The 25,400-nt window shown below is 47.4% G+C and overlaps 4 protein-coding genes across 8 annotated transcripts; 2 read left to right on the top strand and 2 right to left on the bottom strand.

The window, feature by feature from the left end:
- Positions 1 to 213: 213 nt before the first annotated feature.
- srp54 (signal recognition particle 54) lies at positions 214 to 6,062 on the bottom strand. Of its 3 annotated transcripts, XM_084568983.1 has the most exons (17): positions 5,961 to 6,062; positions 5,435 to 5,506; positions 4,618 to 4,736; positions 4,443 to 4,534; positions 4,266 to 4,350; positions 4,080 to 4,184; positions 3,934 to 4,000; positions 3,755 to 3,812; positions 3,503 to 3,653; positions 3,279 to 3,427; positions 3,090 to 3,190; positions 1,604 to 1,690; positions 1,449 to 1,522; positions 1,243 to 1,351; positions 986 to 1,156; positions 793 to 888; positions 214 to 706 (listed from the first exon to the last, which is right to left on the bottom strand). In XM_084568983.1, the coding sequence occupies exons 3-17, from the start codon at positions 4,693 to 4,695 to the stop codon at positions 615 to 617; spliced, it is 1,515 nt and encodes a 504-aa protein (XP_084425109.1). In that variant the 5' UTR covers positions 4,696 to 4,736; positions 5,435 to 5,506; positions 5,961 to 6,062; the 3' UTR covers positions 214 to 614. The 3 variants fall into 3 exon arrangements, with proteins under 3 accessions (XP_084425109.1, XP_084425111.1, XP_084425110.1); XM_084568985.1 differs by lacking the exon at positions 5,435 to 5,506 and having other exon boundaries at positions 5,961 to 5,979; XM_084568984.1 differs by lacking the exons at positions 5,435 to 5,506; positions 5,961 to 6,062 and adding an exon at positions 5,338 to 5,432.
- Positions 6,063 to 6,435: 373 nt separating this feature from the next.
- Positions 6,436 to 8,441, bottom strand: haus2 (HAUS augmin like complex subunit 2). 2 transcript variants are annotated; one of them, XM_084569765.1, is made up of 7 exons: positions 8,368 to 8,441; positions 7,888 to 8,007; positions 7,706 to 7,804; positions 7,480 to 7,549; positions 7,263 to 7,395; positions 7,084 to 7,192; positions 6,436 to 6,985 (listed from the first exon to the last, which is right to left on the bottom strand). In XM_084569765.1, the coding sequence occupies exons 2-7, from the start codon at positions 7,999 to 8,001 to the stop codon at positions 6,830 to 6,832; spliced, it is 681 nt and encodes a 226-aa protein (XP_084425891.1). In that variant the 5' UTR covers positions 8,002 to 8,007; positions 8,368 to 8,441; the 3' UTR covers positions 6,436 to 6,829. The 2 variants fall into 2 exon arrangements, with proteins under 2 accessions (XP_084425891.1, XP_084425892.1); XM_084569766.1 differs by having other exon boundaries at positions 7,888 to 8,001; positions 8,368 to 8,396.
- A 94-nt stretch (positions 8,442 to 8,535) lies between these two features.
- lrrc57 (leucine rich repeat containing 57) lies at positions 8,536 to 12,168 on the top strand. 2 transcript variants are annotated; one of them, XM_084569733.1, is made up of 6 exons: positions 8,536 to 8,672; positions 9,100 to 9,322; positions 10,103 to 10,238; positions 10,317 to 10,585; positions 10,660 to 10,845; positions 11,476 to 12,168. In XM_084569733.1, exons 2-6 carry the CDS (start codon positions 9,239 to 9,241, stop codon positions 11,515 to 11,517), a joined length of 717 nt encoding a protein of 238 aa, XP_084425859.1. In that variant the 5' UTR covers positions 8,536 to 8,672; positions 9,100 to 9,238; the 3' UTR covers positions 11,518 to 12,168. The 2 variants fall into 2 exon arrangements, with proteins under 2 accessions (XP_084425859.1, XP_084425860.1); XM_084569734.1 differs by having other exon boundaries at positions 8,591 to 8,672; positions 8,996 to 9,322.
- A 3,099-nt stretch (positions 12,169 to 15,267) lies between these two features.
- On the top strand, positions 15,268 to 25,396 carry tyro3 (TYRO3 protein tyrosine kinase). Its single transcript, XM_084568363.1, has 19 exons — positions 15,268 to 15,443; positions 16,143 to 16,326; positions 17,531 to 17,631; positions 17,846 to 18,016; positions 18,114 to 18,200; positions 18,279 to 18,394; positions 18,472 to 18,652; positions 20,349 to 20,491; positions 20,584 to 20,722; positions 20,921 to 21,044; positions 21,152 to 21,243; positions 21,475 to 21,570; positions 21,999 to 22,079; positions 22,170 to 22,262; positions 22,352 to 22,473; positions 22,596 to 22,705; positions 23,441 to 23,600; positions 23,713 to 23,849; positions 23,999 to 25,396. The coding sequence occupies exons 1-19, from the start codon at positions 15,380 to 15,382 to the stop codon at positions 24,426 to 24,428; spliced, it is 2,631 nt and encodes an 876-aa protein (XP_084424489.1). The 5' UTR covers positions 15,268 to 15,379; the 3' UTR covers positions 24,429 to 25,396.
- Positions 25,397 to 25,400: the final 4 nt, after the last annotated feature.

Raw genomic sequence — 25,400 nt, 5'->3', positions numbered from 1 at the left:
ACGTTCAGATTTTATTTTAACTTCTCATTTCAACTGAATCTATTGTGACGTTTACTGAAGAAAAATAACACTTAAAATATATTTACATTAAAATCTTTAATACTGTTGAAACTAAATGCATTCAACACATAACTTTTATAAAACGTTTTTGTTTTAACGTCAGTTTTTTCTCTGAAAAAGTCAAATAAAACAAAATAAAACAACACGTTTAAAATGGTGCAATAGAAACGTTTATTAAATGACAAAAATAACATCACTGACTCCTGTTGTCATCTTCATCATCATCATCATCATCATCATCATCATCATCATGTCGTCATGTGGCATTAGCTCGTCCAATCAGGACCAACTCTGCTCCGTTTAAATTTCACACATTAACATGTTCTACAGTTAAATTAACAAGGCCAGAAACAGACTCCGCCTCCTCCTCTTTTAAAGCAGCAGTCTCTAACTGATGAATCTAAAATGCTGGACTGCTCCTTTAAATCTTTTATTTCTTCTTCTCTATGAGCAGAAACCAGAGGACAGGTCACTCCAAGCCCCACCCCATCCACCTGTCTGGAGGCGGAGCTTCAAATGTACATGTAGTTTTAAGGCAGCTGATTGGAGGGAGGTCACATGTTGTTGAATCCCATCATGCCTTTCATGTTGCCGGCGGCGCCCTGCTGGAACTGACGCATCATGGACTGGAGACCCGCCATGCCGCCTGCAAACACACACACACACACATCAGTTTGAACTCACCTGCTGGCGGTGAACTCAGGTGAACTCAGGTGAACCAGGAAGTCTTACCCATGTGGTGCAGGACTCTGGGGTCCATCATCTTGGCCATCTGCTGGTTGAGTTTGGCCATCTGAGACGGGTTCACGTTCTTGGACATGTCTCCTCCTGAGGACACAGACAGGTTCAAACCCTCAGCTCCTCCCGTCCCTCCCCCGCCCCCGTCCCTCCCCCCGTCCTCCCCCCGTCCTCCCCCCGTCCTCACCCTTGAACAGGCCCTTGATGCCTCCCATCTTCTTGACCATCTGAGCAAACTTGGTGTACTGTGTGAGGAGCTCCTGAACGTCTCTGGTGGCGACCCCGGAGCCTCGGGCCACTCTCTGGATCCTGTTGGGCTGTTTACTGAACAGCTTGGCTCCATCTTTACTGTCCAGCTCTGGAGACGACACCAGAACTCAGGGACCGGTTCCAACCCGCTTACACGTGTGTTGTTGTGTAGTGTGTGTTGTTAGTGTGTGTTACCCTGGTCGTTCATGCTGTCCATGATGGTCATCAGCTTCTTCAGCCTGGCCATCGACTCCTGTTCGTTTCCTTTGCTCATGAAGTCTGTCCCAAAGCCTGGAATCATCCCCTGAACGCATCACAACACACACACACACACACTAACATCAAGACTGGGACCATGTGAGGCGTTCGAGGACTGATGTGATGTCGCAGGAGAGTCTCACCATGATTTGTCCGAACGGTCCCATCTTCATGATGTTCTGGAACTGCTCGTACATGTCTCTGAGGGTGAACTGACCTAAAGGTCACAGGTCAGAGGTCACAGGTCAGTCTCCTTACCCACAATGCACTTTGTGTAGTGCAGGTGTGTGTTTCTCACCGTGTTTCAGTTTGTCGATCAGCTCCTCGTTGTCATCCAACTTCAACTCGTTCACTCTGTCGATCAATCCTTCGATGTCACCCATCCCTGAGAGAGGAAGAGGAGGAGGAGGAGGAGGAGGAAGAAGAGGAAGAGGAAGAGGAGGAAGAAGAGGAAGAGGAGGAAGAGGAAGGAGGAGGAGGAGGAGTGTGTGTTGTTATTGTGTTATTCTGTTTTGTTTGTGTATTATTGTGTTATTATTGTGTGTGTGTTATTGTGTTTATTATTGTGTGTGTGTATTATTGTGTGTGTGTATTATTGTGTGTGTGTATTATTGTGTGTGTGTATTATTGTGTGTGTATATTATTGTGTGTGTGTTATTGTGTGTGTGTTATTGTCGTGTGGTGTGTGCGTGTGTATTATTGTGTGTGTATTATTGTCGTGTGTTCTGTGTGTGGTGTGTATTATTGTGTGTGTATTATTGTGTGTGTATTATTGTGTGTGTATTATTGTGTATATTATTGTGTGTGTATTATTGTGTATATTATTGTGTGTGTATTATTGTGTGTGTATTATTGTGTGTGTATTATTGTGTGTGTGTTATTGTTGTGTGTTCTGTGTGTGGTGTGTATTATTGTGTGTGTGTTATTGTGTGTGTATTATTGTGTATATTATTGTGTGTGTATTATTGTGTGTGTATTATTGTGTGTGTGTTATTGTCGTGTGTTCTGTGTGTGGTGTGTATTATTGTGTGTGTGTTATTGTGTGTGTATTATTGTGTGTATTATTGTGTGTGTATTATTATGTGTGTATTATTGTCGTGTGTTCTGTGTGTGGTGTATATTATTGTGTGTGTATTATTGTGTGTGTATTATTGTGTGTGTGTATTATTGTGTGTGTGTTATTGTCGTGTGTTCTGTGTGTGGTGTGTATTATTGTGTGTGTATTATTGTGTATATTATTGTGTGTGTATTATTGTGTATATTATTGCGTGTGTATTATTGTGTATATTATTGCGTGTGTATTATTGTGTGTGTGTTATTGTCGTGTGTTCTGTGTGTGGTGTGTATTATTGTGTGTGTATTATTGTGTGTGTATTATTGTGTGTGTATTATTGTGTATATTATTGTGTGTATTACTGTGTGTGTATTATTATTGTGTATTATTGTGTGTATTATTGTGTGTATATTATTGTGTGTGTATTATTGTGTGTGCGTTGTGTATTATTGTGTGTGTATTATTGTGTGTGTATTATTGTGTGTGTATTATTGTGTATATTATTGTGTGTGTGTTATTGTCTGTGTGTTCTGTGTGTGGTGTGTATTATTGTGTGTGTATTATTGTGTGTGTATTATTGTGTATATTATTGTGTGTGTATTATTGTGTGTATTATTGTGTGTGTATTATTGTGTATATTATTGTGTGTATTATTGTGTGTGTATTATTGTGTGTGTATTATTGTGTGTGTATTATTGTGTATATTATTGTGTGTGTGCGTTGTCGTCACCCAGCAGTTTGCTGATGAACGGCTGCGTCTTGAACGGCTCAAAGTCGTCGATGTGTTCTCCCGTCCCGATGAAGATGATGGGGCTCCTGGTGGCCGCCACGCTGACAGGAAACAGGAGAAGAAGAACGTGATTGGATGCCTCTGTGGGTTCAGTGACATCATCATCAGAGCAGAGGACCATGGTCTTACGCGCTCAGAGCTCCGCCTCCTTTGGCGTGTCCGTCCAGTTTGGTGACAATGACCGAAGCTACGTCCACTTTGTCCTTGAAGGCTTTAGCCTGAGACTCGCAGGCCTGGCCGATGGAGGCGTCCATCACGTACACAATGTTGTCTGGTTGCTACGGAAACAAAGTCAGACAGTCAGAGCCCACCTGAACGTTCTGCTGGGTCACCTGACACCCTCCGCTACTCACCACGGCGTTGGAGACCTGCAGCATCTCCTCGAACAGAGAGTCCTCCTGTTTGTGTCGTCCACTCGTGTCCACGATGATGATCTCAAAATTCTCACCTTTAAACTTCTCCACGCCCTCAGCGGCGATGACAACGGGATCCATCTCTGTGTAACTGAACACAACACACAAAGCTAATGGTCAGGAGGGTCCCTGAACGCATCACACAGTAGAGCCCCCCCCCCCCCCCCCCCCGTCAGCCCCGGAGGGACTCACCTGCCGTAGAACGGGATCCTGGCTTTGGTGGCGTTTTGTTTGAGCTGATCAAAAGCACCTGACAGAGAAGACATGACGGTTATTAGACATCAGGTCAAACAGGAAGTGAAACAGGAAGTGATACCAGGAAGTGAAACCAGGAAGTGAAACCAGGAAGTGAAACAGGAAGTGAAGCTCACCTGCTCTGAAGGTGTCAGCACAGATCAAACACGTCTTCCAGCCTTTCTTCTGGTAATAATACGCCAGCTGCACGAAACAAAGCAGAATGAGAAGGGGCGGGGCTATTACAGAGGGGCGGGGCTCAGTCTCAGGTATGTCCTGTCACCTTGGAGCAGGTGGTGGTCTTGCCGCTGCCCTGCAGGCCAACAAACATGATGACGTTGTTCTTTCCTTTGGTGGGGGTCCAGGCCTTCACTCCAGGGTCCACGAGCTGGAACACGTTGTACATGTCAACACACACAGCTTACATGAACCGGGTCACAGGATCCAATCAGAACCCTGGTCATCCCACCTTGACCAGCTCCTTGAAGACGGCGTGTTGGATCATCCTCCTCTTGTTCAGACCCGACGCCATCTCCTCCAGGTCGATGGCCGACCTGCAGGGACACAGAGCACAGAGTTCATGGACTGGACTGGACTGGACCCAGACCCGGACCTGGACCCAGACCAGGATCCTGATCAGACTCACTTGACGTTCTCTCTCAGCTGTTTGACCAGTTTGATGTTGACGTCGGCCTCCAGCAGAGCAGCACACACCTCCTTCAGCATGGCGTTCAACACCTGAACACAGAGACGCAGAGACCTGATCTGTACTCTGGTCTACACAACAACAGAGACTCCGGGTCCAGACTCTGATTGGTTACCTCTTCATTGATGATGGTGGCATTGCTGAGGGACCTCAGAGCGGAGGTGATCTTCCTCCCCAGGTCGGCGAGCACCATGATGACGGTCGGATTAAAACTTCCTGTTGACCTGAATCAGTCTGTGACAGAGAATCAGTGAAGATCAATAAACTCTCTGCAGTGATGGAGACGTGTTTGGATCCAAAATGGCGTCTTTTTTTCTCTTAACATTTATTTTCCAAGTAGGACCAAACATTTTCTGTCCGTTGATCTGAACCCAACCAACACTTTAAAGGTTTGTTCAACATCCAGAAGAATTTAAAATAAATAGAATCATAAAATAAATGTTACAGATTTAAACTAAAGTCTAAACAGTGTGATGAAGATGATGAAGATGATGAAGATGTTTGCTGATTGGAAATCACGTCTGGAGTTACATCAGATGTTTGGTTCCATCAGTGAGACTGAAGTTGAATAAAGTCACATTTATCTTTTAATAAATCAAAGGATGGATCAAAGTCTTCGACCTTTGACTGATAAATCTCTCATGTCACACGTTGCTGTTGGAACGAGAGGTTGGACACGTACATGAGTTCCATCTACTTGAGTTTTAAAAATGCTGAATCCAAAAAACAACACCTCGTCTTTAACTGGGTCCCCTTCCAGTTCTTATCTTTGAGTGGACGGGCTGTTTAAGGGTAGAGTTTAGATCTCTTTATACCTGCGGTGTCATCAGCTCACCGGGTTCTTTGAAGGAGTCACTGTATAAATGTAGCACCATTATAAAACCAGGAGAAAGGAGAACGGAGCAGCAGCATCTCCAACATGTTCCACTTACTGATGTGGAGGGAACCCCCCCAGGCTGAGCTGCTCAGAGACTCAGCTGACTGATGAAGAGGACACACACTTCCTGTAGAGACACAAACCATCAGTGACCGATCAACAACCAGTAAGGAACCCTACAACAGGAACCCTACAACAGGAACCTTCAGGTTCTGATCAATGAGTCGAAACGTTAACTGATGATGAATAAACACATTCAGCGTTAAAGGTTCCACGTTAACATCTGTTTACTTTTAGAAAAATCTATCAGTTCGTCATCAACACCGACACCGACTGACTCAACAACATGTCAGCTGTTTACAGCGTCCATCGGTGCTAACGGCTAACGGCTAACGGCTAGCTGCTACCGTTCACACTGAATAGGGATTAGCCGTTAACTCTGTTAGCCGAGTGCTAACCGTTAGCTCGCCGTGTTCTACGGAACCTGTCAGTGGGTCAAACCGACACCGTGACGTCACAGAGAGCGGCGGGAATAGTACAGTTTGACGCAACGGAACCGGAGAGAAAGGACCGAGTCTTACCGAAGTTCAATGAGTTTGATCAGCGACGAAACTCCGCCAGAGGAACGTCATCAATAACACTCCACCGGAAACACGCGCTCTTCTTCTACGGCTGCTGCTTCTTCTTCTTCTACGGTTTTTATCGCCGCGGATCAGCTGCAGCAGGGACACACTGTCACCTCGTGGCTGTGTGTGTGTGTGTGTGTGCACTGGTTCAGCTATCTTTCTGAGGACCAGTTTGAGTTTAGCACCGTTGAGGCCGTTGAGGCCGGTCCTCACTCCTTTAGAGGTTTGGTTTAAAGGTTACGATCAGGTTATTGTTAGGGGATGATAACTGAACAAACGTGTGTGTGTGTGTGTGTGTGTGTGTGTGTGTGTGTGTGTGTGTGTGTGTGTGTGTGTGGGGCCACAATAATAGAGTCTCTAACTGACAACACATTGATGAGCTCAGACCGGATCATTCAACAACTAAATAAACGAACTAACAGGACGTTGATATCACGTTGTTTCTGTACATTTATTTATTTTATAAAACAGACACCACTTCCTGTTCAGTAATATAAAACCTTTGATTGAGCTGACTGATGATCAGCCTGGTCCTGACTGGATCAGACTCAGATGAGTAACGTTTGTGGACTGATGACCTGATCCCAGAGCTGAGGATGATCCGGATCCTGGTTCTGAAACAGCAACGTCTCTGGTTTTCCTCTAGTTGATCATCAAGTCGTCTCCAGTTTCATTTTAATCTTGTTTATTTTTCATCATAATTTCTTCTTCTCTCTCAGCTGATCAATAACTGAACCTCCAGCACGGAACAGTTCACACACACTCAGTTACAGACTCTTATTTTGAAAGTCTCTCAGTCAGAGGTCAAAGGTCGAGAACTAAAGCTACACGATGTCAGCTTCAGTCCTGCAGGAAGAGGAGGATGATGGACCTGTGGGGTCAGAGGTCACCCGGCTGCTGTCCACTGTCTTCTGAAGGAGCTGATTGGACAAAACCTCCATCTCTGCTGATTGGTCCAGCAGCTGGGCGAGGGAGGTGTTCTGACAGAGAGAGAGACAGAGACGAACAGGAGGAACCATCAGAGAGACGTTACTGTATTTTACCATCAGACCGCGTCCAGTGAGGTCATGTGACCGACCAGCAGAATCAGCTGTTCAGCGGTGGAGGCGTTGTCGTGGGCGGAGCTCAGCTTCTCCTCCAGACTCTGGATGAAGTCCATCATCAGCTGCAGCGACTCCACCACCACCCTGAAACCACACACCACACACTCAGACCATGTCCACACGGGGTCAGGGTTTCCATGGAGACGGCTGCTACCTGTGCAGGTGAGCCTGGACCGGCAGGCTGGTCTGGTCCAGAGGCCTCGTCAGTCTCTGCCTCACGCTCTTCTGGTTCCTCAGCAGCTCCTGCAGGTGCTCCCCCAACATCTGCAGCATCTGGAGCCTCCCAGCTGAGGTCGGGTCAGGCAGAGGTCAACAATCACCACGCAACAATGATGACAAAGGAAAAACAACAACAACAACAACAAACTCACTCAGGTGGAAGCTGTGGGATACGTCGGCGCTCTTCTTCTCCACCTTCAGCAGCTCCATCTGAAGCTGCAGCTACACCAACAGGAAATAAAACGCGTCACGTTTACGTCTAATCAGGAATTAAATAGACACATGACACGTATACACACATGATCCTTAATTCATCCCATGTGCCTATCCTAAGTCAGTGGGCTCATAAACAGGAAGTGACATCAGACTGCAGCATACCTGGCCGAGCTGTCGCTGCATTCTGATTTGCTCTTCAGCCTGCTGCAGGTGAGGGGAGAGGGCGGGGCTTGAGTCAGAAAAGGCTGCGGCAGCATCCTCCTGAGGACAGGTGAACAGATGTGGACGTTACTGGACACAGACCAGACTGTTCAGACAGATGTTTACAGTCAGTGACCTCTGACCTGGGACACAGCTCCTACTGAGACACATCTGGACAGAACAACAGCAGCTGGAGACACCGATGATGATGAGGAGGAGGAGGAGGAGGAGGAGGAGGAGGAGTCCCACTGATTCATCTGGAACTGAAGATCAGCTGATCAATAACACAATAAAACTAAACCTCAACATGTTCCGGTTCTGACGGATACACATGTGGATTATTATTAAACTAATGTTTCTAATAGCAGAGAACACTGATCCTCATGAAGAACCGAACCTCTCCGAAACAACCCGAACTCTGCCGAACTCTCTGCTCTCGACTCGGAGCAATGAAACCTGAAAGCGACTGATCGTTGAACGAGATTCAGCGTCGACGCTTAAACTTCCCGCCTTAACGCGGTCCATCGCACACAGTGGTTCTGTTCTGTTCGTTCTGGTTCGTTCTGGTTCTGTTCTGGTTCGTTCTGGTTCCTTCTGGTTCGGTGTTTGTTTTATTTTCTTACCGTTTTATCGGAAGAGTCTCGTGTGGAAACAAAACGGAACCCGCCCGTTTGTTTGGTTTCTCTTCTTCTACGAACGTATTCGGCAGCTTCAACGGTCTGTGTTGGAGAGTGCGCATGTGCGGAGAAGTGACGTGTTGCAGTCCGCTGCTGTGATTGGCTGAGCTCAGAGAGCCGTTCACTGTGCAGGGAACCAGGGCGGCTACTCTCTCAACTAACTTCTGTGTCTTTCGCCTAAATTCACTCTTTTTATCAGACGACATTTTAAAAAATTAGATCAAAAAACGCCGCTTCGTGTCCGCTCTGACGTAAGTAAAAAACGAGCTATTTAGCTGAGCTAGTGTTAGCATGCGGTTAGCATGCTATCGCCCCAGTGCTAACGGAGGATCGCTAATGAAGCTAATGCTGCTAATGATGTGTGTGACTGAACATTGGCTGATTATGTTAATCATTGATATTTAAACAGATGTTCTCTGAAGATAATTAATTCATGAAAAGATTCAGTTAAATATCAAATATCTCGTTTCGTGTTGTTCTTTCTGAATATCTGAGGTCACGTGATCACAACACTGTGTTTACTGATAGAATATGAAGTTATAATAACCAGACATACTATTTCCTCTGGTTTTAGATCAAAAGATAGAACCAGAGGCAGCAGGTTGATTTAACTGAAGGTTTATGTCTCAGACTTTAACCTCCAGTTAAAACAGTCTGTTATCTCTGACTGTCCTGCAGGGGTTGACCAGCTGATCCCTTAACTCCCTCTGAGGAAGGGGAGGAGGAGGAGGAGGAGGAGCCGTCAGCTGATCCAGCTCCACCTGTCTGGACATGAACTGAGCCTATCAGGTGAGCTCGTACCTGGCTGTGGGTGGACATGGGGAACAGCGCGTTGAAGTCTCACCTGGAAACCTCCCAGAAGACGGGAGTGTTCCAGCTGACGGGAAAAGGTCTGCAGGAGGTGAGAGGAGCTGATCACTGATCGATTGATCCACCGATAGAAGTGATAATGGATTTTACATGTTAGTCACTGGATTCATTGATTAGTTGGTGAATAAAACATCAGGTATCAGGTGAGTCTGGGAGCAGGAGATGTAAACTGGTCTCAGACAAGATCAGGTAATCCTTTATTCACCCACAGCGGAGGCATTTATGTTCATAAATGAATAAAAACAAATAAAATCCAACACATCACATGTCGTCATCTCACGCTGACAAACAAACATCTGTCCAGACACGTGTTCATCACATCAGTGAAGATGGATCTGATTTAAATCACATCATTTATTATTAATCTGAAAGTGTGGAGGAATAAAACTCTGACACGTAGAGGAGGAGGAGCAGAGATGAAGTCAGTAACTCAGAGTCACTCTCAGACGGGTCGTCTCTCGATCACATGACGTCTCCAGGTGAAACTGATCCAGCTTCGTGTCAACTCACTGATCTAATGACCGGTTTGAATTCCTGTCTCTGTCTGAACACGTTCTGACTCAACGTCTGAACTGAGACACCACAGAAGAAGAAGACACGACCTGGTCATTTTAACTAATCTGATTAACGTAACAAATAAAATAAGATAAGATAAGACATGTTTATTAATCCCACGTAAATAATTGATCCAATGAAGGAAAACATCAGGATGTTTGAGATGCTGTTTGACATTTAAAATATTGAATCATCTCTGAGCAGATGAGCTTCTGACGTGTCCCTCTGTCCCCATGTCTCCGTGTCTCTGTCTCAGTTCCCTGAGGAGCTGCAAAGACTGACCTCCAACCTGAGGACGGTGGATCTGTCGGGGAACCGGATCGAGACTCTTCCTGGCGGCGTGGGGAACTTCCTGCAGCTGAAGAGTCTGACGTTGAACTCCAACCGCCTCAGTGAGTCTGAACCTCTGCACCTGTAATCTGAACCCATCACAACCTCCAGACTGACCCGTGTCCCGGTCCTGTCCTCAGCCGGTCTGCCCAGTGAGATCGGGAAGCTGAAGAAGCTGGAGACCCTGAGTCTCAACGGGAACCGGATCCAGCAGCTACCCTCCACCCTGGGCCAGCTCAAGGCCCTGCGGACCCTCAGTCTGGCCGGGAACCAGATCTCAGAGTTCCCCTCTGGACTGGGAACCCTGAGGCACCTGGACCTGCTGGACCTGTCCAGGAACCAGATCCGGAACGTCCCAGCTGAGGTGTCTGTGCTGCAGGCCATTGAGATCAACCTTAACCAGAACCAGGTACTTCAGAACTGCACTCAAAACCAGGTGAGTGAGAGGAGTGGATATTAATCAGGTCTCTGGTCCCGGTCCAGATCTCGGTTGTGTCGCAGGAGGTGTCTCGGTGTCCTCGTCTGAAGGTTCTGCGTCTGGAGGAAAACTGTTTGGAGCTGTCGTCCATCCCTCAGTCCATCCTGACCCAGTCCCAGGTGTCTCTGTTCTCTGTGGAGGGAAACCTGTTTGAGGTCAAGAACCTGCGAGATCTGGATGGATACGAGCAGGTCAGAACCAGAACCCAGTAGGGGTGTCACGGTACTCACGAGTCACGGTTCGGTACAACGGAAAACAGCAACAAAAACTCAGACATGTATAAAACTAGCTTGTTTCATTTATTATGAACAGACTGAAAAAACTAAAACCACCTCCTGTTCTAAAAGTAAAACTAGAATAAAACATCAGACAGATGCATTAGGAGGGTTCTCATACATTCATTCATGTTGCACCAGGAACCAAAGTGTTCCCACACTGGTGATTTAAATGAAGCTCCACACTTCTCTTAGTACATCTATGCTCCACAGCGTTACTTTTCTTCTTCGTCTGTTTTTCTTCTTCTGTAGGCTAATGACGTTAGCTGCAGCTTTTAGCTCATTACCTCCACCTGGACTGAAGTGAGGACTCCACTTTTTCTTTTATTTAATAAACTACTCACTCAGACGTATTCACCGTGTGACTGCGTGCAACGAAGCGTGACGCCCGTACCGTGACACCGTGGGACGAATACAAATACCGTTACACCCCTAGAACCAGTCATATTACCACGGTTACAGGACTTATTATGGTCTGGGGAGAGTTAAGCAAAGCGTTAGCGTTAGCGTTAGCAGCTAGTTGATCTCTGATCTGTTTCTCCTCAGTACATGGAGCGTTTCACCGCCACCAAGAAGAAGTTCACCTGAAGACCTTCGACCAAGAGTTCGCACCTCAGAGCGCCACGTGGGGGTGGAGTCGACTGAGGCTCCGCCCCTCCACCTTGCTTCATCCCCGCATAGCTGCTGCTTCTTCTTCTGCAAACAGACTTGAGGCAGCGGGACAGTCTTCCTCACAGTTCCCCTTGTGGAGGCAGGAGGAGACGGATTTAACACCACAGAAGAAGAAGACATGGTTTCTCTGGAGCGAGTCGCTATGAAACTTGTTATTGTTCACTGAGTGATGGACAGAGATCAGACGAGCTGGATGTTTTATTGAAGTTCGTTAATCTAATAATCCTATAATATTATTATTTATATAGCATCTTAGAGTCTTGATTTACTGATCATCTGTAAATAATGCTGCTCTGCTAAGCTAGGCTAGTTAGCATGAGTTCACATTTAATTTCAGTTCTCCATATAAGAAAGCCAAGCTAACAGCTAGCGTCCGCTCACTCCAGCTGTTTTCCCTCTTTTATGATTTTAGTTTGTTTGTTTGCACCTGTCGTCTGTCGGTCAGGTTTTCCATCAGAACAGCCTCTGATTTAACGTTTTATTTTGAAGGAGTAGACAGGAAGAGGAATCTGTTCTGACTGATGTTTGTGATGAACTTTGACCTCATTAAACACTAACTGTAGCTTCTTTATTCGTCTTTATCTAATATTTTTATTCGTTTGGATCTGAGCTGAAACCTTTAAGAAAAGCTAATTGAAGTACTTTACCTGTAGTAAAGTATCCGAGTACTTCCAGCTACTCTTCATCAGGACGAATATATATATATATATATATATATGGTATTTACTGCATGACCACATGTATACATGTATATATATATATACACACCACAGTTTTTCCAGTTTTTTACTGAACATGATTCAGTTCAGTGTCTCGTTACACTCTGAAATGAGTGGAAGTAATGGTTGCTTCACAATGTGGATTTATTTGTTGTGGTTTGTTGAGGATGATAAGAAAAAAATATATGTATATCCTGTGACTGAGGGCGAGCAAAGTAGTCAAAACTATCAACAGACTCATCTTCATCTGTCTCATTCCTACCTTGTGGTTCAGGGTTCTGCTGCTGAGCTGCTGCCTCTGTGATCAGTCCCTGCGTAGACTCTGCTCTCCCTTTCACACTTCCTCCAGTTTACCTAGACTTGCACCTGTATCACATAAAAAACAATAATCTGTAAGGGTTTAGCATATTTGACATGGAAAACACGTTTTGACTGAACCAATTAAGATTACTATTACTAATGATAAAAAGTATAACGGGCCACTACTATCGTTTGGGCAGAAAGTGGTTTTATTGGAACTGATGCTTGTTCACACACTAGCTCACCTGTTTCTTCCTCACCACTGGCTCCTGGCTCTGCCTCTGACACTAAATCATAAAAATGCTCATAAATCTCAACACAAGACAAAGTTTGTGGCCAGTTATGTGGCGTCGCATCATACTGTTATTTAAATGATGTAACGTTAGGTTAGACAGGCTATATGTTAATATAATTAATTAACTTGAACGGTGCAGGTAAAGTTGCATTTTGTTCAACATCTTGTCTTACCCGTTTCATCATCTTCATTGGTCGTTTCAGACCGTGAGCACGTTTTATTGAAAAAGCTGCACATTTGGCTGCATCTGTCTCCAGAGCTTTTCTCTTTTTAATTCTCGCTTTTTTTCTGCGCCACCCTTGCTCTTTTTATTTTCCATTTTGCAAACACCCTTGCACTTCTGGGCCTGACCCAGGCTCAAACACCACTGACTGTGCGGTGTGCACGGACGTGTTACGTCAGGCTGCGTCTGCAAAAAAAGAAAAAGAAAAGAGCTGCAGGTGGAGACGGCCCAGCGACAGCGGTAACAGCATACACGTGATACCCACTCAGTGCCATGACTGAACACCGGCCCTCGCAGCACGAAAGTCAGACCGGCCCACCGGGAATTGTCCCGGTCCTCCCGATTAGCCACTCCGGGCCTGCTTGGCTTTCACTCTTCTGTCCAGTTCATCCCAAACCAGCTCCATGGGGTTTAAGTCTGGCTGATATTGAGAAGACCTACCAATGGCTGGAAAAGGCTGGACTCAGAGACAGCACAGAGGCACTGATCATGGCAGCACAAGAACAGGCCCTAGGTACAAGAGCCATAGAGGCCAAGATCTACAAGAGTAGATCAGATCCAAGGTGCAGACTATGCAAAGATGCCCCTGAGACAGTCCAGCACATAGTAGCAGGGTGTAAGATGCTAGCCGGGACAGCGTACATGGAGAGACACAACCAAGTGGCTGGAATAGTGTACAGGAACATCTGTACCCAGTATGGAATAGAAGTACCCAAATCCCAATGGGCCGCACCACAGAGGGTGGTTGAGAACAACAGGGCCAAGGTGCTGTGGGACTTCAGCTTCCAGACTGACAAACAGGTCCTGGCTAACCATCCGGACATAGTGGTGGTAGACAAAGAGCAGAAGAAGGTGGTGGTGATAGATGTGGCGATACCAGCAGACGCCAACATCAGAAAGAGGGAACACGAGAAAGTTGAGAAGTACCAAGGGTTGAAAGAACAGCTGGAACAGATGTGGAAGGTCAAGGCGAGCGTGGTCCCCGTGGTAGTAGGAGCACTCGGGGCAGTGACCCCCAGACTGGGGGAGTGGCTCCAACAGATCCCAGGAACAACATCAGAGGCCTCAGTCCAGAAGAGAACAGTCCTAGGAACAGCTAAGATACTGAGCAGAACCCTCAAACTCCCAGGCCTCTGGTAGAGGACCCGAGCTTGAGGATGACACAGACACCACCCCAGAGGGTGAAAATAGATTTTGTCCCAGTAGTAGTATCTCCATTATTCCATATGATAGTCTTGTGTGGGGAAAAGTTATGATTGTAACATAATAATAATGAGGATGGCCTGTTGAAAAAAATCTGGAGAGTTTAATTGTCAATTTGGTGACGTCATAGTTACATGGAAGAAGAAAATATAAACCACCGAACGTTTTAAAGATATTGTTTGGGATAAAATACCAGATGGAATGTGGTGCTTTAAGACATTCCTTAATCCATTTGATTTTAAATGTATTGTTTCAGCCATTAAAATATAATAATTCAAATCCACCTTGTTTTCTGGGTCCTGACAGCCACATGGAGTCAGCTGGGAGTGTGAAGCCAGACGACATCACTTCCTCTTACAGGTTTTAAGCGACCTGGTAAAGTTTAAATATAATTTATATTTAAATATTCTATATATATTATATATATATAATATATATTATATAAATATATTAAAAAGTTAATTAATGATAAAAAAGACGGAATAAAATTAAAAAAGTAATACAATAAAGCTGAATATAAAAATAAATGTTCTTATTTATAATATTTTATTTATTCTTTTTAAAATGAAAATGTAGGTAAGTAAAATATAGAAACAAAAAGTATATATTAAAATATGAATGGATTAAAATAAAAACGATTAAGTGTATAATAAATAAAAAGTTCTATAGAAATAATAAAAATCACAGCGACATGACTAAAACGAACGTGAAACTTTATTTTGAAGGTGTTTCCGGTCTGAACGTGTCTGAACGTGTTTAAACTGCCGTTCACAAAGTTTCTGAAATAAACAAAATAAACTTATCGAATCAGATGTTTGTTTGTTTGTTTATGCTGGGACCCCCCCCCCCCCCCCCCCCGCTTCCTCCTCCTCCCCCCCCCCCCCTCCCCCCTCCTCCCCCCCCTCCACTAACTCCACTCCTCTCCGGGATATGAGGCTCCAGTCTCGGAGTTGCAGACCGAACCGAACCGAGCTGACCCGGTCCATGTAAGTCCCGGTTCTGAAGGTTTGGGCCGTGAGAAGATGAGGAGGTGAGACGATGGAGGCGCTGCTGTGGATCGCGGTGTTTTTAGTCCGGACTCTGGTGGGGAGCTGCGGGGACGGTGAGTGTGACTGTAGCTGTTAGCAGAGGAGCTAGTCAAGCGCCGAAGTCCACGAGAGAAAAGAGAGATTGTATATTTTTAGTTCGTGATACAGATTCACAGCAGAACGGGCCGATGCGAGGAAGCGGAACCAGCCTCAGGTTGATTCTGATGAATTCGGCTCAACTCTAACTCACCCTGCGGGTCTTTATCTGAACTTAAAGGATCAGATCTGTTCAAACTTTACTTTAAACGAGTAGTTTGACGCCGAATCAACAGTGAGGCTGGTGTCCGAGCTCCCGGTCCGACAGAACCAAAGTCTGGACCCGGAACACAGCTGACAGACACGTCACCTTAAATTGAAGGATTTTACAATGGAGTGTGGCGTGAAGACTCACAAACACAGTGTAAGTGCAAAGTGCAGGTTTGATGCCAAGTCATGATGTGAAACTGTCAATCATCTGAGTCACAACTCAGCTGTCAATCAGCTGATCAATCAGCTGATTGACAGCTGATTGATCAGCTTGTAAACAAACAACCTGCTGGTGTCAGTGATGACATCACTGTCACCTGATGAGAAATGGATGATGTCATCACTGGGGGGAAGTGATGTCACTTGCTCTTCTGATTGATCAGGTGTGATTAGTCACATTAAAGCAGAGAATCACTGATCAATAACCTCTGATCACCAGGTGACTCTGACTCCTCCCCCTTCTGTAGGTGTGCGGTTTACGAAGCAGCCGTCCAATCAAACGGTGTCTCAGGGGAACGAGGTGCATCTGGGCTGCGCCGTGGAGGGAGTGACGGAACCCGACATCATGTGGATGAAGGACGGAGAGAAGCTGTACAGCACTGACCAGGTGTTCCTCACCCTGGGGGAGCAGCACTGGGAGACGTCACACAGGTCAGTCAGTAGAACATCACTCATCAATCAATCAGCTGTGACCCATGTAAACACCACCTGATTAAACACACGCAAAGTGTCAGGAGGAACATCTGACCACTGTTGTCACGGTAACATCACCATGTTCAGGTTTACATCGAACACACTGCACACGTCAGTCTGAACCTTACTGAAACAGCTTCAGGTGAACTCAGTGAAAGTTGTGCAGATGTTTCAGCAGCTGCATCTAAAGTCAATGAACTGAAGCTGCTCTGGTGTTAAATTGAGCGAAAGTATCATGGAGTCTGGTTGAAGCTGCTCTGGTGTTAAATTGAGCGAAAGTATCATGGAGCCTGGTTGAAGCTGCTCTGGTGTTAAATTGAGCGAAAGTATCATGGAGTCTGGTTGAAGCTGCTCTGGTGTTAAATTGAGCGAAAGTATCATGGAGCCTGGTTGAAGCTGCTCTGGTGTTAAATTGAGCGAAAGTATCATGGAGTCTGGTTGAAGCTGCTCTGGTGTTAAATTGAGCGAAAGTATCATGGAGTCTGGTTGAAGCTGCTCTGGTGTTAAATTGAGCGAAAGTATCATGGAGCCTGGTTGAAGCTGCTCTGGTGTTAAATTGAGCGAAAGTATCATGGAGTCTGGTTGAAGCTGCTCTGGTGTTAAATTGAGTGAAAGTATAATGGAGTCTGGTTGAAGCTGCTCTGGTGTTAAATTGAGTGAAAGTATCATGGAGCCTGGTTGAAGCTGCTCTGGTGTTAAATTGAGTGAAAGTATCATGGAGTCTGGTTGAAGCTGTTGTTGCTGGTTCAGCTCTGTTTGATGTGGAAACAGTTGAGTCGTAAATAGAGGACGTTTGCTCTTCACCTGCCTCCAAGGACAGCGTCATCTCACCTCAAACCTCTACGCCCTCTGGTTCCAGACCAGGTCCTAATGCTCATGGTTCACGCTGCTCATGGTTCTGGTTCTGGTGTGTTCTGTTGTCACTACTGTGACTTGAAACTGAGCTGAATGATCGTCTCGTTGTTGTGACGCCTAGAGTTTTAGTGAGATATTAGTGACTCTGATCAGAACCTCCAGCTTCCTCTTCTGGTCTGACTCCAGCAGCTCTCGAGGGAAATAACTCTGGTCTCAGTCTGCCAGGGTCCAGTTAGAACTCCATCAGAACAGAACCACATCCTTTGACCCTTAGGGCCAGGTTCTGATGTTCTGGTTCTGGTTCCAGTGTGAAGTCGGTCCAGCAGCAGGACGCTGGTCAGTACTGGTGTGAGGTGGAGTTCCACGATCTGACGTTCTCCTCTGAACGAGCCTGGATCACAGTGGAAGGTGAGGACCCTGAATGCACCACAGACACAGTTTAACTCAGTATCTGCTCAGAACCCTGAACGCACCCCTGTTAAGATTTGCTTCTTCCTCCTCCCCCTGTTCCTCGTCCCCATTCTTCTCCCTCCTCTTTCTCTTCCTCCGCCTCTTGGGCCTCTTCCTCCTCCTCTTCCCCCTCCTCTTCCTCCTCCTCCTCCTCCTCCTCCTCCTCCACCAGGCGTGCCTCACTTCATCCAGGAGCCCCAGGACGTTGCCTCGTTGTCCAATGCTCCTTTCAACCTTACCTGTGCTGCTGTCGGGCCCCCGGAGCCTGTGGAGGTGCTGTGGTGGCTGGGAGGAGTCCAGGAGGGAGAACCCAGGTCGTCACCGTCCGTCCTCCATGTCCCAGGTCAGAGTCACACTGTCCAAGTGTCTCATGAGAAGTCTAGGACACATTGTCCATCCATTACCCACAATGCCTCTGGGCGTCTGTTGTGTGTCTGCAGGTGTGAACAGCAGTGTGAAGTTCTACTGTGAAGCCAAGAACACCAGAGGAATCTCTGTGTCCAGAACCGGAACCGTTCACATTAAAGGTGAGTCCACTGGTCACACCTCTGTACAGGTGTGCTGAGGGGGCGGGGCTTGTTGAACAACCTGTCTGTCTGTTGCAGTGCTGCCAGCAGCTCCGGTTGACTTGCAGGTCCTCAGGATGGTGGACAACAACGTCACGTTGTCATGGAAACCAGGGTTCACGGGTCACTCTGAGCTGTCCACCTGTGTTGTCCAGGTAGCACAAACATAAATAAATCAGCTGTCAGTCACCTGTCTCCAGGGTAGGTCATAAACCAGTCTCCTCATCCTCAGGTGTCCAGGAGATCGGCCCAGAGGTGGAACCTCCCTCAGCAGGAGGTCCAGGTTCCTCCTCACCTCCTGGTTCTGTCCGGTCTGAGGAGTCACTCAAACTACAGCGTCAGGGTCTCCTGTGTAAATGAGGTGGGGGCGTCGCCTTTCTCCCCCTGGTTCTACTTCCTCACACATGAGTCAGGTGAGTCGGTGCGTTCTGCTCCGAGTTCTGGTTCGATCCAGTTTGACTCTGGACTGTTTCCAGAACCTGAAACCTGCCGACAGAACCTTCTGCGTTAGAGTCTGAATGTTTGCTGCTTCATTGTTGATCTCTCAGCGGTCTGGTCATGTGACAACTTCCTGGTGCTGTTTATGTAGCTAGTAGCTAATAGCTGTTGGCTAGGGGCTAGTAGCTGGTGACTAGTAGCTAGTGGCTAGAGGCTAGTAGCTAGTGGCTAGTAGCTAATGGCTAGAGGCTAGTAGCTAGTAGGTAGTGACTAGTAGCTAGTGGTTAGAGGCTAGAAGCTAGTAGGTAGTGGCTAGTAGCTAATGGCTAGTAGCTAGAGGCTAGTAGCTAATGGCTAGTAGCTAGTGTCTAGTAGCTAATGGCTAGTAGGTAGAGGCTAGTAGCTAGTGGTTAGAGGCTAGTACCTAGTGGTTAGAGGCTAGTAGCTAGTGGTTAGAGGCTAGTAGCTTGTGGTTAGAGGCTAGAAGCTAGTGGTTAGAGGCTAGTAGCTAGTGGTTAGTGGTTAGAGGCTAGAAGCTAGTGGTTAGAGGCTAGTAGCTAGTGGTTAGAGGCTAGTAGCTAGTGGTTAGTGGTTAGAGGCTAGTAGCTAGTGGCTAGAGGCTAGAAGCTAGTGGTTAGAGGCTAGTAGCTAGTAGCTAGTGGTTAGAGGCTAGAAGCTAGTGGTTAGAGGCTAGTAGCTAGTGGTTAGTGGTTAGAGGCTAGAAGCTAGTGGCTAGAGGCTAGAAGCTAGTGGTTAGAGGCTAGAAGCTAGTGGCTAGAGGCTAGAAGCTAGTGGTTAGAGGCTAGAAGCTAGTGGCTAGAGGCTAGTAGATAGTGGCTAGTAGCTAGAAGCTAGTGGCTAGAGGCTAGTAGGTAGTGGCTAGTAGCTAGTAGCTAGTGGCTAGAGGCTAGTAGGTAGTGGCTAGTAGCTAGTGGATAGTGGGACTGGCACTGACACACACACCAAGAAGGTTGTAGGTTTGAATACGCTGTCTGGGTTCCTCCTGGGTGTAAATATGGTTGTTAACCTACCTGCCCAGGTGTACCCCCCCACCCCGGCCCACCCCCACCCTTTAGTAGATGAGTTGGAACTAAACAGTCATGATAAATTTATCTGTTGTTTCATGGTTGGAGTTCTGAGTCTGAGGAGGAGCTGCTTAATTCTCCAGACTTAGTGTGTTAGTGTGTGTGTTAGTGTGTGTTGGTGTGTATTAGTGTGTGTTGGTGTGTGTTGGTGTTAGTGTGTGTTAGTGTGTGTTGGTCCAGCTGGATCCGGTCCAACAGATTCCAGTCCTCTCCGTACAATCAGCTTTTGTTTGTGGCCTCAATCCACATAAAAGACTGAGCAGCGTCTGCAGCGCCCCCTGTAGGAACATGGCCTCAGACCAGCCTGTTTATTCAGGCTCTGCAGTGACCCACATTCACACAACAACACAACAGTGTAAACAGGAAGCTGCTGTAACGTCTCTAACCTCTCATCATTTGTGAAAACCATCTGTTATTGACGAGGTTCAAATAAAGTTGAACTGATGGATGTTGGTTCCTCCAGCGGGGGGGTGGGGGGTGGGGGGGCTGCAGATATGTCAGTCATAACAACAAAGCTAGTTTCAGTGAGCCGCTGTAGACCCCCACCCAGCAGGGGGCGCTGTAACAGTCTGTCTGTGACCTGCAGTTCCCTCAGTGGCCCCCAGGAACCTGACCTTCCAGCTGTCTGAGCAGCAGCTGTCTCTGAGCTGGGCGGGGCTCCAGGAGGACGAGCTCCAGGGGACGCTGCTGGCCTACAAGCTACAGTGGAGTCTGGCAGGTGAAGCCCAGGTGAGAGTTCAGCTATTACCAGGTACTACCACTACCACAGAAGAAGAGCAAGCAGGAAGTAGAAGCGATGTCATTCATTTCATTGCCTCCAGGAGCCGCTGCTGTTCAAGGAGAACTCCGCCCGGCTGGGAGGTGGAGGTCGATTCTTCAACGCCTCCTTCCAGGTGTCGGCCTGCACCGCCGTGGGCTGCGGCCCTTGGAGCCCCCCGGTGCTCGTGCTACCGGCCCCAGGTAGACTGGTTTAACTGGAGAATGACTCACTATGAACTCTGGGTAAAATAGACCTGCCTGTCGTCTGACCACAAGATCAGTGTTGCCATGGAAACAGAGATCAGAGTTAGCATGGGGTTAGCGGTGGCTAAGACTTTAGCCTGGTCTGAGAACAGATTGATTCATTGATCGACTGACTGATGATTGATGGCCCCTTAGTCCAGGTCCAGGTCCAGCGGGGCCACATGTGGGTGGGGCTCCTGCTCGGCGTGCTGGTGGCCGTCGTGGTCGGTCTGATGATGAACGCCTTTGCCCAGCGCCGAGGAAAAGAGACGCAGTTTGGGTACGAACGCTGGTCCGATGTCTTCAGATTGGACAGGATGAGGGACACAGGCTGTCTCTCTCTGTCTCTGTCTGTCTCTCTGTCTTTCATTCTCTCTCTGTCTGCAGGTCTGTCTTCAAGTGTCCGCGTCCTGAGACTTCAGTGTCCTTCACTGCAGCTCGGTCCTTCAACAGGAACACTGACCTGCAGGAGTCCACCTGTGAGTGTCTCTGGAAACAGGGGGAGGGGACAGGAGACTATGGACGCAGTGAGACAAAGTCTTCAGATGTTTGATCAGATTAGATCTGACGGACGTCTCCCAGGAGACATGGATCAGTGTCTGTACTGGAGGACGATGGCCATGATGGAAGAAGAGACACTGTGTTTAAAACATTCAGACATGATGATGATGATGATGATGATGTGTTTACTGTCCTCTGTCTCCCTCTAGTGGACAGTCTCTGCATCGACACTGAGCTGAAGAAAAAACTACAGGACGTCCTGATTCCAGAGAGACAGCTGACACTGGGACACATGCTGGGGAAAGGTAACGCAAAGCTACTACACAACAACAACTACACAACAACACAAGGGTCACATGTCAGTGAATGCCAGACTCTAGGTTAGCATAGCATTAGCTGATGTTAGTGATGCTGGGGGGTCGTCACATTGAATACATCAATTTAAAGGCTTCACACTGAGCTAGCTACATAGCTACATTAGCTACGTGAGTGTATTAAGGTGTGTGTGTGTGTGTGTGTGTGTACCAAACAGAACAGTGCTGAGTCAGTGTTGTGTGTCAACTCAGCCGAAACAAACCTGTCAGACCAGATCGAGGGTTTATTTTCACACCAACTAATAAATTATTATTATTATTATTATTATTATTATTATTATTATTATTATTATTATAGATTAATTAATTCATCGTTAATTGATCTTCTCGTTAATCTCGGTCCGTTAACTTAACTCCAGGTGAGTTCGGTTCCGTCAGAGAAGCGTTCCTGAAGAAAGACGACTCGTCTGTCCACAAGGTGGCGGTCAAAGTCCTGAAATGTGAGTGGACGTCGGCTTCTTCTTCTTCTGTGGTAGTGGCTGAGATGCTGTTTGTGTCTTGATGTCTGTGTCTTCATGTCTGTCCTCCAGCGGACGTCACCGCTTTAGGAGACATTGAGCAGTGTCTGAAGGAGGCGGCGAACATGAAAGACTTTCACCATCCCAACGTGATCCAGCTCATCGGTAACACACAACAACACACAACAACACACAACAACACACACACAGACACACTGACAGGGTTGTGATTGACAGCCCATCTCGTCCAATAGGAGTCAGTCTCCAGCGGCGTCCCGGTCGGCGTCTCCCGGTCCCGATGGTGGTTCTACCGTTCATGAAGCACGGAGACCTGCACACCTTCCTGCTGCTGTCCAGATTGGGAGATCAGCCCTTTGTAAGCAGGACAACATGTCCCTTAACATGTCCCTTAACATGTCCCTTGACATGTCCCTTGACATGTCCCTGCAGTCTCTGAGTGTCTCATCAGTCAGTGACCCCCTGCTGTCTGTCCCTCAGGACCTGTCTCTGCAGACCATGGTCCAGTTCATGTTGGACATCTCTAGAGGGATGGACTACTTGAGCAGCAAGAACATCATCCACCGCGACCTGGCTGCCCGCAACTGCATGTCTGTCCTCAATATGTCCTCACTCTGTCTTTCTTTTCTAAATATGACCTTGTGTTGTCCTCCAGCTGTAGGACCAGCTGGAGGACCAGCTGTAGGTCCAGCTTTAGAACCAGCTTTAGAACCAGCTGTAGGTCCAGCTGTAGGACCAGCTGTAGGACCAGCTTTAGAACCAGCTGTAGGTCCAGCTGTAGGACCAGCTTTAGAACCAGCTTTAGGTCCAGCTGTAGGACCAGCTGTAGGACCAGCTTTAGAACCAGCTGTAGGTCCAGCTTTAGAACCAGCTTTAGAACCAGCTGTAGGTCCAGCTGTAGGACCAGCTGTAGGACCAGCTGTAGGTCCAGCTGTAGGTCCAGCTTTAGAACCAGCTTTAGAACCAGCTGTAGGTCCAGCTGTAGGTCCAGCTGTAGGACCAGCTGTAGGTCCAGCTTTAGAACCAGCTTTAGAACCAGCTGCAGGTCCAGCTGTAGGTCCAGCTTTAGAACCAGCTGTAGGTCCAGCTGTAGGTCCAGCTGTAGGACCAGCTGTAGGTCCAGCTTTAGAACCAGCTTTAGAACCAGCTGCAGGTCCAGCTGTAGGTCCAGCTTGATTTTCAAGATTAGAGACGTTCTCAACCTTCAGGGGCGCTGTGCTGTAGCTTTAACGAGTTGTGTTTCTGTGTGTGTGTTTGTGTCTGTTGTGTGTGTGTGTGTGTGTGTGTGTGTGTGTGTGTGTGTGTGTGTGTGTGTGTGTGTCCAGGCTGGATGAGAACATGTCCGTGTGTGTTGCTGACTTCGGTCTCTCTAAGAAGATCTACAGCGGAGATTATTACCGACAAGGATCCGTCTCCAAGCTGCCGGTGAAATGGATCGCTCTGGAGAGTCTGGCAGACAACGTGTACACAACGCAGAGCGACGTGGTACACAACACTACACAATACTACACTTCACAACAACACAGCACTCGGTGAACAGGTTGACACTCTTACCTGTGTGTGTGTGTGTGTGTGTGTGTGTGTGTGTGTGTCTCAGTGGTCGTTTGGTGTAACCATGTGGGAGATCATGACTCGTGGTCAGACTCCGTATCCTGGAGTAGAAAACTCTGAGATCTACGAGTTCCTGATTAAAGGAGAACGACTGAAGAGACCTGGAGACTGTAGAGAGGACATGTGAGTTACACAACTACTACACAACAACAGGTCCAGGTGTAGGACCAGGTGTAGGACCAGGTGGAGGTCCAGGTGGAGGACCAGGTGGAGGTCCAGGTGGAGGACCAGGTGGAGGTCGTGGTCCTGAACTTCTTCTTCTGTGTTTCCAGATATGAGATCATGCACAGCTGCTGGAGTCCGGTTCCTAAATGTCGGCCCAGTTTCCAGCACCTGGTCGTCCAGCTGGAGGCGCTGTGGCTCAGCCTGTCTCCGGCGCCGCCACCGAAGGAGCCCTTACTCTACGTCAACCTGGAGGGGGAGGAATCTGGCGGGGAAGGCGGGGTTGTCGGTGCTTCGGGGTCGGGGTCGGAGGCGGGGTCGAGCTGGTGCGTCCCCTGGCAGCGGGGGGCTGAGGATGAGGAGAAGGACTGGCTGACGGTGGGGTCCGGAGCCGCTTTGGCCATTGGAGGAGACTACAGGTACATCATCGGCCCCTGTGGGGCCCCCGAGGAGGAGGAGGGGGAGGAGGCAGGGAGGAGGAGGGGGGAGTCAATGGACACGTTACAGGAGGAAGAGGACGACGTCGTCATTAATGTCTGACACAGATGGACCAATCAGAGCCCTCCTCCTCCTCTTTGTCTCATCTGATTGGACCAGAGCAGATGTGGTGTGATGTCACTGAATAATTGATTAGTAACAGGTCGATCAGACTCATTAACACAGTTTAACTTTAACTATTAATCAGTCAGTGATCAAGTAATAAAACCTGAACCTGGACCTATCAACATCTGCTGCCCCCCCCCCCACGCTGTGGACTCAAGGTGACCTAGACGGACCGACTCACCATCTTCATCATCATCATCATCATCATCATCAGCTGGTTAATAATTAGTTGATCTGTGATTGATTGATGTTTCCTGTTTTACTGATCGATCCTGAACTCATCGTTTCATGTTTTTATCTTTTTTTTATGCGTTTGTTTTGTTGCCGTGACAACCACTGATCTCTATTTCCTGTTACTGATCAGCTGAGGGCCGAGGTAGTCTGTCCACAGAAAGCCTTCATTCACTGATAGTCCTCAGTCCTCAAGCTGAATTTGGACCAACAGGGTCAGTAGGGGCCCCAGCAGTGTCGGCCCCCGGGCCCCGGCCCCAGGGCCCCAGGGCCCCGGCCCCCGGCCCTGCAGCTCCAGTCTTTATTGGACACGCTCAACTGACTGATCAGCTGTTAGATCATTATTCAGATCAATACTCTGAACCAGGTAACCCCCAGGGCCTCCAGGGCCCCTGTAGTGTTGATTGGTGCTGCTGTAACTCTGGTTTTATTCCGAATTAACGTGTTATTAATTTGTCATACGTGTTGATGAACACGGACTGGTTCTGTTGGCGTGTTCTCATGTCCTATGATGAACCATGGTCTTACCTCTGACTGTAAATAAAGTGTTAGTGAAGTCACCTGCAAATTTCATCCAATCAGAAGGGTTCACCTGGAAACACTCAGTGATGATGACATCATCAGGATCAATCAATCAGGAACCAATCAGCTGATGGAGGTTTCATTGATCAATAATGA

This window comes from Chelon labrosus (genome assembly GCF_963514085.1).
Source record: "Chelon labrosus genome assembly, chromosome: 20".
NCBI classification, from domain to species: Eukaryota; Metazoa; Chordata; class Actinopteri; order Mugiliformes; family Mugilidae; genus Chelon; species Chelon labrosus.
The sequence above is the reverse complement of the archived record's forward strand: the minus strand, read 5'-3'. Positions and strand labels throughout refer to the sequence as shown.